General features: G+C 34.3%; 1 protein-coding gene across 1 annotated transcript in view; it reads right to left on the bottom strand.

Moving 5' to 3' along the window:
* Positions 1-2182: 2182 nt before the first annotated feature.
* Positions 2183-16598, bottom strand: part of LCA5 (lebercilin LCA5) — a 47502-nt gene continuing 33086 nt past the window's right edge. The window contains 6 exon segments of the mRNA XM_036767581.1: positions 2183-3543; positions 5161-5728; positions 5730-6046; positions 10040-10163; positions 15058-15200; positions 16475-16571. Coding sequence (XP_036623476.1) covers positions 5492-5728; positions 5730-6046; positions 10040-10163; positions 15058-15200; positions 16475-16571 — 918 coding nt within the window. The 3' untranslated portion in view covers positions 2183-3543; positions 5161-5491.

Here is a 16598-nt window from a genome sequence, read left to right as displayed (position 1 = left end):
ACCTAAGGACTAGTAAAGGCAGCCACCAGGATCTGGACCAGATGTTATCTGGATGAAGCAAACCTCAAAAAAGAGACTCTAGATTGATACTATTAGGGAGAAAATCTGGAAGAAGCAGTGAAGAGAAAAAAAGCATGCCTACTTCTTCTTTTGTCTAAGCATGGCAGGGGCATGAGTGAAGGTATATTCAGGACTAGAGGGGGTGGTCAGAAACTCAGTTTCTTCAGAGGGAGGACCAGTTTTCTGTGCATGAAGAGAACTGGAAAGTACTTGAGAGGAGCCAGTCCAACTTGATGGGCAGTTTGTTAACCGTTAAGTTTCAGAGAGCACAACAGAAGGGAAAGAGGAAGGATAGACAGGCTGAGGAAGCAGTGAGTAGCAATGGAAAGGGACTTTGGCCTAGATAAGTAGATTGTCATACCTTTCACAGCAGTAAAGGTACCATTTATTTATCATTCCCCAAGAATGAAGTAGAAAACTCTGGGGTGGGAAAGAATTTCCTTTCTGGGCATTTTCCTCTTCTAGTCTAGGGCAAGTGACCTGGCAGGGGATAGTGACCTGGCTGAGCAGATAGTGAATAGTCAGCCCTGCCCTCCAAACAAAAGCAGAACATCAACAAGTTTCTTTAGGCCCAACCAGCAGTGATTTCATTGGCATGGGGAAGCCTCAGTGAAGAAACTTTCTCTGAGTACAGATCAGCAAATGTTATGCAATTTATAGTCCTCAGGAATTGCCTGGGGCAATGAGAGTTTAAGAGACTGTGAACCCAGGTCATTCAGAGTCCGTTCAGCCTTTCACCCGGCACAGAGTAGGTGCTCAATAATAACCCTGTGATTAGCTCCATTCTTTACAGATGGAACACAGAGGAGATAGGATTCTATGACTTTCTCTTAAGGGCCTAGCACAGTGCTTGGCATGTGCTGAGTTCGTAATAAATGCTTGTTGATTGTCTTGCCCTGGGTCACAGTCAGTCAGCATTTATCTGACTTAATTAAATTCAGGTCTCAGGATTCTAAGACCGGCGCTCTTTCCATTGGACACTTAGATGGATGTCAAACATGCTGAAGTTTAACCCTTTCCTGATAAATACTGTTATGAGCAATCATTGTTGCATTGTGCACTTCCAGTTTGGTGTCTATCAGTCCTATTGTTTTCCTGTCCCTCCAACCTCCTTCTAGTTTTCACTTTCCAATCTTTTGTTGGCCTAAAAAAAATCAGACAATGAAACTCCTTGAACACACTAGCTGAGTAAAGTAAGGGGCTTTGTTACTACAAAATAGGGGCTCGCAGACTCCCTCCTACCACTTTCTAAGAGGATAGTTGTGGTAGGATGGACATGTAAGTTCTTGCTCCACACAAGCCACTCTTCAGATTCTAAGAGTCCACTCTCCCATAGTAACCTAAGGTTTCCTCACCTCTGTGGAACAGGCAGTGCTACCAAATCAAGCACCAAAACCCTAAAAAAAATGTAGATGATGAACAGGAGTCAGGAAAAGGGGAGGTAATCAGAAAGTCAGGGGCATAGGAAGAAAGGCATCAAATGTTTGTTTTTATTTCATGAATCACTTTAGTCATCCATTCTTTGCTATTAAAAGCAGTATGTGCTATTAAGATAGCTCTTTAGGGTGAAATGATTAATTAAAAGTGCAATTATCTGATAAGACTAGCATATGGTCTAACCTGTCTCTGGGCAAATCCTTCTATTTGAATTATAAAATTCTTTCAAGCAAAAAAAAAAAAGAAGAAAAGTAAGAAATTGTAAGAAAAATTAACTCTATGGCTTCTGGTTCTACAGTATATTTTCTATGTAATTCCAAGATACTATTTGAATAAAGGATCATAATATTCTTTTAACTTAGAAATAGGCGATCAGAGCATGAAAAAAAAAACACCTGATACTTGGAGAAGAGACTGACTTGCCCATTCTCAATAGGTCTGCTCATAAGAGAATGTCTGTCCTTTACATTTTTCTATCTGATTCTTAATTGCTTAATATTTTCCTTTTTGAAACCAAAAATTAAATTTTAGGGTTAATTTAAATCTGCTATCTTTACGAACTGTTACAATAAGAAAATAGTAGATAAGAAAAAGTAAAAAAAAAACTACTATTACACGATAATGATCTAAATATAAAATCTTTACTCAAATTCTTAAAAAAACCTCAAAAACTAAACAGTATTATAATTAGAACATTTGGGCAGAAAAATTAGCAGCTATGCACAAAATTAACATTACATAATAAATATAATTAAAATCATTGTATACCAGAACTGTATTACAATAATAATTGTTTTACAAACATTAAAAATGATTTGTAACATATTAAATGTTATCTTTTAGACATCAATGTCTCTTTATTAAGAAAGTGAGTACTGTTTAATATAGGTCAGTGCTATTTTGCCCATTTTTAATATCTGAGGATCACCTTTTATGAGATGATAGGGAGAATATATATTAGAGACTTATGAGGTAAGTCTTGTCAAACTAAATGAAGAGGTATTGTACAGGTTCCAAGATAACTATTACAATTTGAGGCCCCTTAGTATTCATGTTATTGGAAATCAAACTTATATAGCCAAATTCATCAATAATATTGATGGAAAAATAAATCATTTGTCATAACATGTCATTCTTGAGTTTTATTCCTTGCCACACCATTTTTTTCTCATTCCTTATCCTAGATCTGTGTGTCTTTTCTGTTGAATCCAAAAAAAACATGAATATACTCATTGTATATATAGGACACTCCTGCTGATGGTCAATTACAGTAGTCAAGGGGAGACCACTATAATCTGAAAAAGATATCTCCTGCCCAAATCAACTTGCCAAAGCAGAGTCACTGTCTTAAAGAGCAGCTGTTTACTAAGAAGTACAAGACAACATTATACTAATGTTGTCCCCTTAGTGTCTATTTGAGCATAGGTTCAGATGTCGAACAGTAGGTTAAAATTTCAAAACTACATTACTATGGAAACATAATTCTGAGTTGACCATATTTTTCACTGAATAAGTTAAGAAATATACATGCCTGTAGGTATAATAACATACACATGTATCTTTTTTTATAAATGAACTGCATTTAAATTTCCACCTATCATATATTCTGGTGTTCAATATATTTTATTTGGCTCTTCAGTTTAAACCAATAATGCATCAAAAATTACATTATACAGATAACATTTACTAATATAAAGTAGACACTAGATTAAAATAGAAACATCACTGTGCTTGCCAAAACTAAAGTGCGCATCTCTATTACTAAGGAGACATTTCTGCCGGCAGTCTTTCTTGGAGTAATGATAGTGCTTTTGCTGTAGGGACTGTGCTCAGAGCTGGCCTGGAGTTCTAATGAAAGAACTAGGTATAATCTCACACCTGGTTTAAGAGTATACTAGTGGGGAGAAATTAAGGGATTGTGCTACATACAAGTCTTTCAGGTTGTGGCAGCAATGAGTTGTTACACAGTGAAATATCTTCTGACTTCACCTCTGTCTGCATCTGCCAGGAATTTACAATCAGTATGGTTGCAGAAGTCTTCAGGAGCTGTGTTAAGACAAGCCATAGCAATCAGATTTGCACAAGGAAATGAATGGAGAGAGTCTGTAGGTCAATTTACTGTGGCTATTTCCTGCATTAAATCTAACAAATGTAAAACTCTTGTATATTAAGGAGGGAAATGGAAACTGTAAGAATTCAATAGTTTCAAATTGTCATAAAATCTCTATGCAACATATCTCTTTCAGAAACTTATAAAATATGTCCTAATCATCAATAGCTGATATGACCAATTTCTGTAATTCCAGCACTATTAGTATTTCTTAAATAAAAAACAATGACACCTCACAAAAAGCTGAGTAGGGCCATGTTACTTAGAAATATTTCTCCATCCCTGAGATTCTGAAACAGTTTTAAAAATATTTGGTGATATTTTATTCTAAAATCATAATGAAAACCAAAGGAAAGTCTGAACTGCATCTAGGGAATTAAGATCAGAATCTTAGGTTATAATAGCATTTTCCTAAAGAATGAATTCAAAACCTTTGACCTTAATGCGTTTAATATCACTATTATTTACCAATTCATAATCTTGAGGCATATACATGGTGAGTGTACAAAAGTACCCTTCCCTAAGTAAATTTTTTTCCCTAAGTAAACTGATTTGTTAATCAGGATAAAGCTCTACCATTACAAAGCTCATGCTGGCTGGGGCCTACATGCTTTCTCTCTCTGTATTTTTTCTTCCGCTTCCAGTTCACACATTTGATCTGATCTGTGGTACAATAGTGGGCAACCCTCATGGAGAAAACCTGATAGTGGACTTACTGAAAAAGCCCTTTCCTAAATTAAAGCTGATATTAGCAAACATCGTTAAAGGGCTTACAAAGATTCTTCTGGAAAAAAGAAAAAGTTTTGTTCAATTCTCTTTTCATCTACCTCCATGAAGGAGAATCAGGATATGTTCTTCAGAAAGTTATTCATTAACTTCTGATTATACATAGGCACCAATGGAGGTAAACAACAAGGTAAACTACACAAATTTAGATTTTTCACTCTGTTGCTCTTGTTATTATGGATGGGGAAAAGACGGCTCAGGTGCTGAGGTTGCTCGAGAGAGTCAGGCCACTGGACAGCAGGCATCCTGACATCGTTCCTACTCACTGAAGCAGCTTTGCCTTTCTCTACCCCAAGGTGGGAATCCTGACACATCACCTAGTCTGGTCAGTAGAAGGACTCCTTTCACCGCTGATTCCTCTCCTTCGTAAATGAAAACCTGATTATATTCAGTTTTATGATGATGAGAGATGTCAATATGGTAGAAGGCTAACAAAATGGAACTTGGATAGATGAATGAAGCCTCCAAAGGCATAAAACCTTAGCTAGTTTAAGACAGAACCTTAAGCTGGTTCTATCAGTAAGAAAAAAAAGGAAAAACCAAAAAAGAAAGCTTCAAGCCTATTTCATTCAAAATAATCTTCACTCTCTTGGCAAATTAAAATGATACCACATAACTATATCGTATAAACTACTTTTGCTTTGGTTAACTATTTCCATTCCTATTTAACTACTAAGATAATTCCTAAATAATGAATTTTGAATGTCTGAAAAATGTCTAAAATCTTTATAATAAATACTGTATTTAGGTGTTTTAATAATATTTACAATTGGAAAAATATGCATAGTCATCTCAGTACTACTTCTTCAATTTCATCTTCCAAAGAATCAACTGCCTTTACTGCTGGTCGATTGTTTGTGTGTTTTAGCCGGTGCCTGTTTGGGTTAAAACTTCTCTCTTCGCTGAGGAAAAAATCATCATCTTCATCTTGTCCTTTGCCTCTGCTGCCTTTATCTTTGGGGAGTATATTTAGAGGGTCAAAGTCCCCTTTGTTATTAGTCAAAGAACTTGAGACACTATTTTTACTGGAAATGGTGCTGCTGGCACTGGCACCAAATAGTTGCTCCATGAGATTAGCTTTTTTCTCCTTTTTTGTACTTAAATCTCCACTATCTTTAGTGCTTTTTGGCAAATCTGTGATGCCACTCTTTTGATTAAACAGACTCGACCTCGCTGATGTTCTCCCAAAAGAAGGCACGTAACTACCAAATGTGAAATCACTGGTGGAGGTTGGGCTCCAAATACTTCTTTTTTTCTGGTTGTCATTATTTGTGCATACATAACTGCCATCTTGGTTAACAAACCCATTAAATAACCTCTCAGTGGATTCCGAGAACATGAAACTTTGGGATTTTTTCTCTGGAGAGATTAATTGTGAGTGTGAACTTCTTAAGTTCAGAGAGGTTTGTATTTCTCTGTCAATTTCATTCAATTTAGCAAGTAACATCTCTTTCTTTAGTCTTTCTTCTTCTTCTTCTTCTCCTCCTCCTCCTCCTTCTTCTTCTCCTTCTTCTTCTTCGTCGTCTTCTTCTGACCTCTGACTATTTTCATTTTCAATTTGGTAAGCTGTTGTTTCTGCTGTAGGTTTTTCTTCTTTCTGTATGAAAACCATCCTTTCTGTTTGATTTTCCTTAAGGTGCTCTTTTGCCCAATCTACATGGAATCAAATAAAACCAAAACAGAAAAAATTTCACAGAATTAAACTCTTAACAGATAGGCGCAAGTATCATCAATTTTAATTTGTAGCTAAATGACTTCTTTCAGTATCATCACATCCACCATTATTTCTCAACTCAGTAGTATGGTTTGGAAAAAAAATATTCTCCCAATAAATACTCTAAAAATGTCATTTTAACACCTAGAATTTTGTCTCCTCTAGGTTAGGTTACTCATTTCATACCCCTTTAAAGAGGCTAAATCAATGCTGTAGGTACATTAAACACCTAATGCCAACTGATGAGTCAGTGAAAAGGTTTAAACTCAAGAGTATTATAAATTTTCAAGTAGTACTCCATTATAGTGTTTTCCAGTTTCAGTCGATGTGCATTTTACATGGTAGAGACTTGTCTGATATCAGGAGACCATTGTATAGATATGCTTGAGGACAATAAGAAGTAAGTCATTTTTGGTTTGTTCTCTTGTAATATTATGTTTTTCCTCATGTTCTGGTTGGATAAGACATGGGGGAAGGCATTAGACCTGTGAATTCATTGGAATAGGGAACTTTTATTTGAGAAATCTCCCTTTACCAATGCAGACTGGCACCTCCTCTACAGCTTGTAGTCTTAGAGTTGCCTAGAGCAAATCCAAACATGCAGGCTGCCTGCAACGTTCCCATGCAGCCCACATCAGCTTAAAATGTAATTGGGAAATACTTAACAGACCAATTAAAAATACAATAAAATATAAATAACATTACATTTTAAAACTAAGTCAGTGTGCATCACATTGGGATCCTTATATATAGATTAGTGGCTCCCACTTCTATAAGTTTTACACCACTGGCCTAAAGCACTAACAGATTAAGTGACTTGCACAGGGAGGGTCACACAGTAAATATATGTTGGGACCTGAATTTGTTTTTCCTGGTTTCAAGACTGGGTTCCTTTCCACTAAGAAATATAGCCTATCCAATTAACTTTTTCCATTTATTAGCTTATCATGTAAAAGCATTTTTCTATGTGCACTAGCCAAAAGATACATAAGCAGAATTTCTATTTCAACAGTTTATTTTAAAAACAGGCACACGAGTGTTAGCAATAATCAGGATGTGATTTTGTATAGTTCTTTATCTGAAAAAAGAGGATTTTTCTTAGTAAAAAATTTTTGTGCAACACAACAAAACTAACAGAACATCAAGGTTCTTTCTTCCCTGCATTCTCCTTGTAAATATTTTTTTTTCCCGAAATGGGAATGAAAATTTTAAAATTATTTTGGAGCTTCATGTTCAGTCTCTGAAATTTATTAAATTTTAATCATTAAAATACCAAATTAAATGGTGAACACCGATATAGGTATCAGTTTAAGAAGGGAATAGAAATAGAAATTACAGGACTACAAAGACCTATTATTTCAGCAAATTCTATGCATTACATCAGTGGTCTCTAACCTCTGGTTAGGACTCCTGGCGGTCATGGAACTACTGCAAAGGGTTCATGAATCCATGTGTAAACCAAGAATTGTCACTTGGCTCTTTCTTTAGTTCTAACAATTTATATACAGCATGACTTTGAATAATAAATACACAAATTTACCTTCTGTGGACTGAATACATATACCTCTCACAAATGTAAAGCTATTTTCAAATATATATAGCTGCTGTCATTACTGATAAAAGACTAATTCATTTGAAAACAGTACTGAATCCAGAGTAGCTTTTTGTTATCATGTGTTTTCTTAATCAATAGATGATATTAAAAAATACTGGAGATCCACAAAATATCTAAATGTTAAAAAAGAGTCCTCAAACTCAAAAAGAGTGGGAATCACTGCTTTGGATATTTGTTAGCACATTATGTAAGAAAACAGGGACTAACCCTTGTTTGAGATGTAATGCTAAGGTAATAAATATAGCATTAACTCCTAGATGATAAGCTTTAGTCAAGATACATAAGATAGGACTCATAAAGACACCTCCATTCATTTTTTTCTCAAGGTGACACGTCCATATATACTGACATAATTTTATCACCCTTCTAAGGATGGGATATGTATGTGTATGTATATATGCACATATATATGTATACGCATATACATGTTTATGTATGTGTATATATACCTCTCTCTCTGCATGCATATATATGTATTATATATGTATAATATATATATATATATCGCCCTTTCATACAGTGAGAAATTATTAACATTTTAACTCTATGCTTGAACATAAAAATTCCTATTCTTTTACTGTATCCTACTGTTGGCTAAAGACAATATTCCTCTGCCTTGGGGGCTACTTATCCTATATAGTTCTATTTAATCTACCCTGGCCCAACTACTTTCCATGGACTAAGATTAAATCCAAGATGGAATCTGAAATAAGAAAACATAATTGGGTTTTTTGTTTCTTCTTAGCCTAAGTAACCAGGTCTAAAATCAGATATTTATAAAATCTTTCGGGGCAGCTAGGTGGCGCAGTGAGTAGAGCATGGGCCCTGGAGTCAGGAGGACCTGAGTTCAAATCCAAACTCAGGCACTTGACACGTGTACTAGCTGTGTGACCTTGGGCAAGTCACTTAACCCCAATTGTCCTGCCCCCCAAAAAACAAACAAAAATAAATAAAATCTTTTAATTCATTACCCAACTTATAAGGCCTGGGAAGAAAATGAAATACATGTTTCCACTTGTCATTTACCCTTTACTCAAAGAATACCAGGCAAACCGAATACTTATCTTTACTTCTAACTGCCGTATATCATAGCAGTCACGATACTGAATTCAAAGGTCCTTTGATCCTTTACGATTATGTAGGATTACATTCAAACCAACCCAAGAGGACGGTCATTTATTTAGTAATATGTGCCAATGGTTTACAGTTCTCACTGTTAAGAAGTTCCTGAATAATATACATCTAAACCAAATTCTCCCTACTCTATTCCCTCTTGTCTTGTCCATCTCAAGAACAGAAAAAACATATTCATACATTATTTCTTCATTTATTTAAAAAAAAGGTTTTCCTTTAACTTCCTTCCAAGATAACTAGACTAAGTTTCTTTAACCTTCTTTTTCAAAGGAATGATTTTCTAAAATTTTAAATATTTTTGTTCCTTACTTCTGCTTCTAATACTGTGCTTCTGTTACAGACCTCAAAATTAAAAACGAATATTGAATTAAAATTCTAACTAGTGATATATGTGGCAGAATTACATGTATATTATAATTAGGAAACCCAAATTCCTATCTTCAAAAAACCAGTTCCTGGTTCTCTTTCACTTCAGTCTCTATCCTAATTAATCTGGGGTGGGATTGCTAGGGAATTTAAACTTTAAAGAGATTTAGTTCAGGACTTCCCTGATACAGTCCTACTAGTTTACAGTTATGGTTCTTTACACGTTAAGGTTTCTACAAAAGCACTAGCAAACGATTGCGAGCATTCTAAAAAAACACTAACTAGGTCACTTAATAGCTGTTTGCTTGTGTCAATGCTGAGTGATATTTAAGTAGCAAATACACAGCTGCATTTAAGTCTAGGCATATTCCAAACAGCTATTAACTTGGAGTTTTAATTTAAGTTTTGAATCACATCTGAAGACATTCTAATCCTAGTGCCAAGGCACTAATATTTTGAAAAATTACCACTCAAAATGACTATAAACCATCCATGGTTTATCTGATGTTTCCACAGTTCTGACTTTCTGGCTGGGAGCTGTTCATTTAAGCATCATGGATTACTCTAAGAGGTGGCCAGGTAGTTCTTTATCTTGACAACATTCTGGTTTCCTTTCTTTTTTCTTTTTCTCTCTCCCTATCACAAGTAGTTGCTAAAGCAGTGATTTTAATTTCTACTTCTCTTACACAGCTCCTACTTTTCATATTCTTCCCCTCATTATTCTGATTTTGTAAAACCTTATGTGAAGCAGGAAAAACATAGGAAATAAAAAGTTTGGTAAGCAATACTCTTATTTTTAAGAGATTAACTTTCCTACCATCTTGAAGAATCTCAGCTTTTTGTTTTATAACACATAGTTCTTCTTCATCTTTTGGAAGTTTCTCTTCTCTTTCTGTACTTGGAGTCTCAGTTTCATCTTCATCTTTTGGGTCTTCCTGTCCCTATTGTAATAAGTAGTTATTTAAAAAAAAAAGAAAGCCCAGTTATGATCATAAATATAATTATGATCAAAAATATAATTTCTACTACTACTACAGGAAACATTAAAATCTCCATATTTTAAATATATAATTAAAGAGACCAACTTCATAAAACTGTCTTCTACTGTTACAAGCAAACTAAAAATTAGTAAAATTTCTACTGATACAGAAAGAAATACCTAGAGACATTCAATAAGAAAGCTTATCAGCAGACTTCAGCAACAGCAGTAAAGATATGTATTAGAGTATTTCAAAATTAGAAGATTAGTAGCTGAACATGTGAAAGAATCAATGTAAATTAATATTTCACTTAACCAGCATACAAGGCAACCAGAACACTCAAACAGCTAGAGGCAATGGAAAAATCTAGAGAGAGCCTAAGTACTCTTTAGGTTTAAAGAAAACCTAAAGGCCTGTCATCCTGAAACCTTCAGACAGTACTAACCACCAAATTCCCTTCCCCCAACCAAACAACTTTTAGAAGTCACCCTGACAAAGCAGGTCTAAGTTTACTTTGCTAGTTATGTGATCCAAATGCAACTTAGAGATTTACATTTTTATCAGTCTTTAAGGTTGGTTAATTTAGTAAGTTTTGCTTCACTGATTTTAACAACCACCTCTAGTTTCTAACATTAAGAATTGATTTTTAAAATATATATTTATTCCATGTGGCCTTCTGAAACTTTCTGCTTCCTAGGTTCATTCTGGAGGAAAGATTTCCCCCAACCCATAGAATTTATATTCTTTAGCTAAAACTAGTGATAAATTTAACCTCTGTATTCATTTTGAAGCACCCTTTGGCATACTGACCTGTGGGTAATGATATCAATTGAAGACATGCAGTTGGAAAGGTGCATAATTGAGAAATCAACAAAGCTGAAAGGGAAATATGGCTCCCACAGGGGTGGATCTGCATGAGGAATTTTCACTAAATGAATGGTAATGCTATCAGTTGAATGAAAAGTTCAATTAAATAGGCTATGAAACGGTAAATTGGTTTTGGAGCAAGAAGACTTCAGCTGGAATTTTGATTTTTTCCTTGTATGACCTTCTTTCTGGACCTCAATTTTCTTATCTCTAAGGTTCTTTCTAGGTCTAAAATCCAAACCCTATTTATTCCCCAACCACAATCATCAACTGAAATGTTACAATGCTAAAACACAAATGGTATCAACCTGAAAAATACATTATCCTCAGACATTAACGAATTTTATCTTCTTTCCAATCTTTCCAAGATGTTTCATAAAACAAGAAAAATATATAAATATGTGACATAGCATAGTGGTTGCATGGTCATGTGACAATGAGGACAATTTTTAAAAAAATGTCTTCCAACTTAAATAATTACCTTTCCATTGCTAGCTTCCATCTCCATTAAGCTAATCCATCTTGAATGTGTTTATCTCACTGACAGTGCAAGTTTAGAAGAAAGACATTTATGAGACTCAATTGACCTGTTCAACAACTTTGCAGGGGAAAAATAATCCTAGGTATACAGGAGTTAAGGGAAAAATCTATCCTTTCCACTCTAACAAACATGAGATTTCAGAGTTACCTGGATAGTTTCAATATTCTAAAATCCACAATTATATGAAATATACTCACGTTTCACTATATTGTGAATGTTTTTATGTTAAATGTTTATATATATGTACATATATACAAAATTTATACATATGATTTATATAAATGGTTTTATATATAAAATGTTTTTATAGGTGAAAGCATTTTATAATTTTGTCGTTTTACTGCATGTATAACTAAATCCTATCAGATGTAGTCTAACACAGACTTACTGTATTCTACTCAATAGTGGCTACTGTAAAGATTCCAGCATGCTTATTTATTCATCATGTTACTAACATATTAAATTTAAGTGTATCCTTGGGTACCTATCCTTGGGTATAGGTAAATTTAATGTCATGGATGGAACAAAAAAAACCAATCTGTAAGTCACTAAAATAGGTTATAGTAAACAAGGAGGCAATGACGGCTATTTAAGTGTCTTACCTTCGGATATGTGCTAGCTAAAATACCCCTGGAAAGAAAATCCCCTATTCTTGCTAGACCCTAAAACTGCCCCTACCACAACAGAATATTCTGGTGGGATTAAAAAATAATATTAACAACTCACATTTATAAAGTGCTTTAAACATACAACACTTTTTTTCAAAATAAACTTGAGGCATAATAAAAATAACTGACATTTATAAGGCACTTTAAATTTTTCACCCTTGTTTCATACCTGATCTTCCTGGGAAGGCCTCTAGTTTATCCTCATTACAAATAATACTTGCTGATGGTTTTAGATAAACGCTTATTATCAATTTAAACAAAAATCCATTTATACCAATGCTTTCAAGTGTTTTTAATAGAAATGAGTGAACTTTGTTAAAAGCTTTTTCTCCATCTATTGATATATGATTTTTAAAAACTTTTATTATTGATGTAATCAATTATGTTAATAGTTTTCTTTATGCTAAAACATCCCTGCATTGCTGGTATAAATCCTACTTGATCATAATGTATAATTCTTGTAATATTATTGCAGTAATCTTTTAGCTATTGTTTTATTTAGGATTTCGGCCTGCATATTCATTAATGAAATTGGTCTATAATTTTCTATTTCTGTTTTTATTCTTCCTGGTTTAGGTGTCAGTATCATATTTGTTTCATAAAAGGAATTTGGTAGAATCCCTTCTTTACTTATTATCCCAAATAATTTAATATTGGAATTAGTTGATCTATAAATGTTTGATAAAATTCACTTGTAAATCCATCTGGTCCTTGTGCTTGTCTCCTAGGAAGCTCACTTATGACTTACTCAATTTCTTTTTTAAAATTAGGTCTATTTAGATATTCTATTTCTTCTGCTAATTGAGGTAATTTATAGTTTTGTAAATATTCTTCCATTTCACTTAAATTGTTAAATTTATTGGCATATAATTGGGCAAAATAACTCCTTATAATTGTTTTAATTTCATCTTCATTAGTGATATATTTGCCCTGTATATGAACAGGCAGTTTTCCAATGAAGAAATCAAAACAATTTATAGTCATATAAAAATGCTCTAAATCATTACTGTTTAGAAAAATGCAGATTGAAACAACCTTGAGATATCATTTCACACTTATCAGATTGGCTAAAATGATAGAAGGGAAAATGACAAATGTTGGAGAAGATGTGGAAAAACTGGGACACTTAATTCTTTGTTGATGGTTTTGTGAAATGATCCAACCATTTTGGAGAGCAACCTGGAGTGATGCCCAAAGATTCATAAAACCACCTTTACCCTTTGACCCAGCAATACCACGACTTAAGTCTGTTTCCAAAGATGATTAGGAAAAAAGGAAGAGAACCTATATGTTCTAAAATGTATACAGCAGCTCTCTTTATGGTGACAAAGAACTGGAAATTGCAGGGATGCCCATCAAATGTGGAATGGCTTAACAAATTGCAGTACATGATTGTGATGGAATACTACTATGCTATAAGAAATGATGAGCTCAATGATTTTAGAAAAACATGGAAAGACTTGCACAAAATAATGGAGAGCGAAATGAGCAGAGCCAAGAGAACACTGCATACAGTAACAGCAATATTGTTTTAAGAAGAACTTTGAGAAAATAAGTTATTTTGTCTATTATAAATACTCAAATTAACTATAAAGGACATATGAGGAAAGATACTATCTGCATCCAGAGAAAGAACTGATAAATAGAAGTAGGTATAGAATAATTATTTGTCTCTAATGGCAGCCATTGGGGGGTAGGGGAGCAGGAAAGAAAAAAAGAAAAAAAGGATATTTACATGATTTTTTTGCATATTTGAAAGGAACAGCAAGTTATGCATAGCAGATCTGCCGTTTCATGTACAACCATCTATTTTATTATACTATGTTATGGAAATACTTGTTTTATTCCATAAATTAAAAATAAAATAAATTGCATACACGTTCCATATATTTATCTCATTTGAGCATCATAAAAATCCTGTGTGATCCAGGTATAATTTGCCCCATTTTACAGCTGATTAAACCAAGGCTCAAAGAGGTGACATAGCTTGCCTACAGTCACAAAGCTAGAAATGATCAGAGGTAGAAATGGAATATAAGTTTTCCTGACTCCAAATCTATCACTCAATTCATTATGCCACACTGCCCCTCTAGAAATAACTGACATTCATGAAGTACCTTAGAGTTTGTGAAATATTCTAAATACATTATTTCATTTAAGACTCATAAAAACTTGGGGTGAGAGGTACTTTAGGTGGTCCTGTGTCCATTTTGCAGATGAGTACACTGAAACACAGAAACCGAAATGACTTGTCCTTGGGTCCTGCAGCTAGTAAACACTGGAAGCATGCTTTAAACCCAGGTGGTCCAGGCCAGGAAGTATCACCCCTGTGGCTCAGAGAGATTCATTGATTTGTCTACGGTCACAGAGCCAGCTAATGACAAAGCCAAGGCCAAGCTTTGAATATATTTCCTGATTTCAAATTTAGTGTTCTTTTCCCTAAACTATGTCCAAAAATTCTATTAGGAAAAATAATGACTGTGGCTTAAAATTGCAAAGCACCTGCTGCAATCACTAGAAGGAATAAGAAAAAAGCAGTCAATATAGATTTTTTTTAAAAAATTGGTTCATAGGTACACATCTTAAGTAGAGAGCCTATGGATGAACTACAAAAATGCAATTAAAAATTTAATGCAAATAGATCCTAAGTGCTGGCTTGGGTCCAGAAAGACAGATGTAACACTGACACTGTTTTTTAACATTTCATAAAATTTAACACAGTCTTTATTTTTAGGAGAAAGTGGAGCCTAAAGTTTGGTTCTAAGATTGTTAAACTCACCAGAGTAAGAAGTTCCTCTTCATCTGGTCTGGGTGAGTCTTGAGAAACAAAAGCTGGTGATGACACGTCATTTTCTTTGCAATATTCACTGGTTTGTACTCCTTTTGTGCTATATATTCCTTTAATACTGTGGGTCACAGATACTAAAAAAATTGTAACCAAATAGTATTTTAAAATTTGTTCGAGTTGCTATTTCCCCAATTAATGTAGCCATGAACCAGTATGGGTCTTAGAATTGGGCCTAGACGTGTGATTTCATCAGTACACGGAATCACTGGTGAGGAAATGCCCTTCTTCAATGCAGACCAACTACCATTCTGCAATGTACCATGGAACAAAAACTGTTCTGCAATGTACCACCTTCAAGATTAGCGCCTAGGGCACTGACAGGTTAAGTGACTTGCTAACAGTAACAGAGGTAATGTATATCAGAGTCAGGATGTGGACTCTGATCTTCCTGACTCTGAATATGGCTTTTTTCCACTCTACTGCTGCTTGAAATATATTGATAAACCAATGTCTACAGTTAATAAATATCACTCGGATAAACAGCAATGTTGAACATGGGGAAATATTATAGTGGAATAAAAGAAATAACATGTATTTTTATACTCTCAAGCCAGTTCATGTATTAAATAGTTTTGATGCATACAAAATATCATACTGTATAATGGGAATAATATTGCTACCACAGTATTCTCCCCCCACCCCCACCCCATTTCACGGAACCCTTATTGACATCACATAGAATACCAGGGTTTTGTGAAATAGTTTGGTGATGTATGAAGCTCTTACTCAGAGTTCTGTAAAAGACAGGCAATTCCATTCAATATTCAGCTCCCAAAGGCCTTTTAGAAGGTATGTAGGGGTGGGAATGGGGGTGGGAATTATGACTAGGTTAATTCAACTTATATTGTAATTTATGCTTTTCAATTTTCAGTGTTGAGAGGGAAAAATATTTAAATTTCTGAAAAAATGGTATCTAAGTTCGCCTTGATGAATTTTTGTGAAAAATATCTACAGGGAAAAGTTACCAAGCCTTCAAAAACACAGTAAAGCGTATACTGAAGCTATATAATTTAAAACTTTACTAACAATAGCGGTAATAGTGCGACCTTATATTTGTATATAACTTTAAAATTTCCAAGGACCTTCACATATATTATTCTCCTTGGATACAACCCTGTGATGTAGACAGGAGAGACATCTTAACCACACTTTATAGCTGGGGAAATTGATATGCAGAGAAGTTAAGAGTCTTTCTCCTGGTTTTACAATGCTGGAGTCAGAATTTCTTACTTTTAAATTAAACTTGAAGGTTTTGACGTGGCTTTTTATTTCACTCTGGAATGAAGGATTAGCCCCTCTACCCCACCCCCTAGTTCTGTCAATACATAAATAAAAATATTGACTGTACCACATTTTCTTGGAGAAGCATCTCTGTCTTTCTTAGGAGTTTTCTTTAGCATACGGTTAGAATATATATTTTTTACATCCAGTTCTCTCTCTTTTTCCTGAAAATAAATTCAGTACAATCAGCT

The sequence above is a fragment of the Trichosurus vulpecula genome, chromosome 7, assembly GCF_011100635.1.
Source record: "Trichosurus vulpecula isolate mTriVul1 chromosome 7, mTriVul1.pri, whole genome shotgun sequence".
In the NCBI taxonomy this organism is placed as follows: Eukaryota; Metazoa; Chordata; class Mammalia; order Diprotodontia; family Phalangeridae; genus Trichosurus; species Trichosurus vulpecula.
Note: the sequence above shows the minus strand (reverse complement) of the source record. Positions and strands in the feature narration are given on the sequence as shown.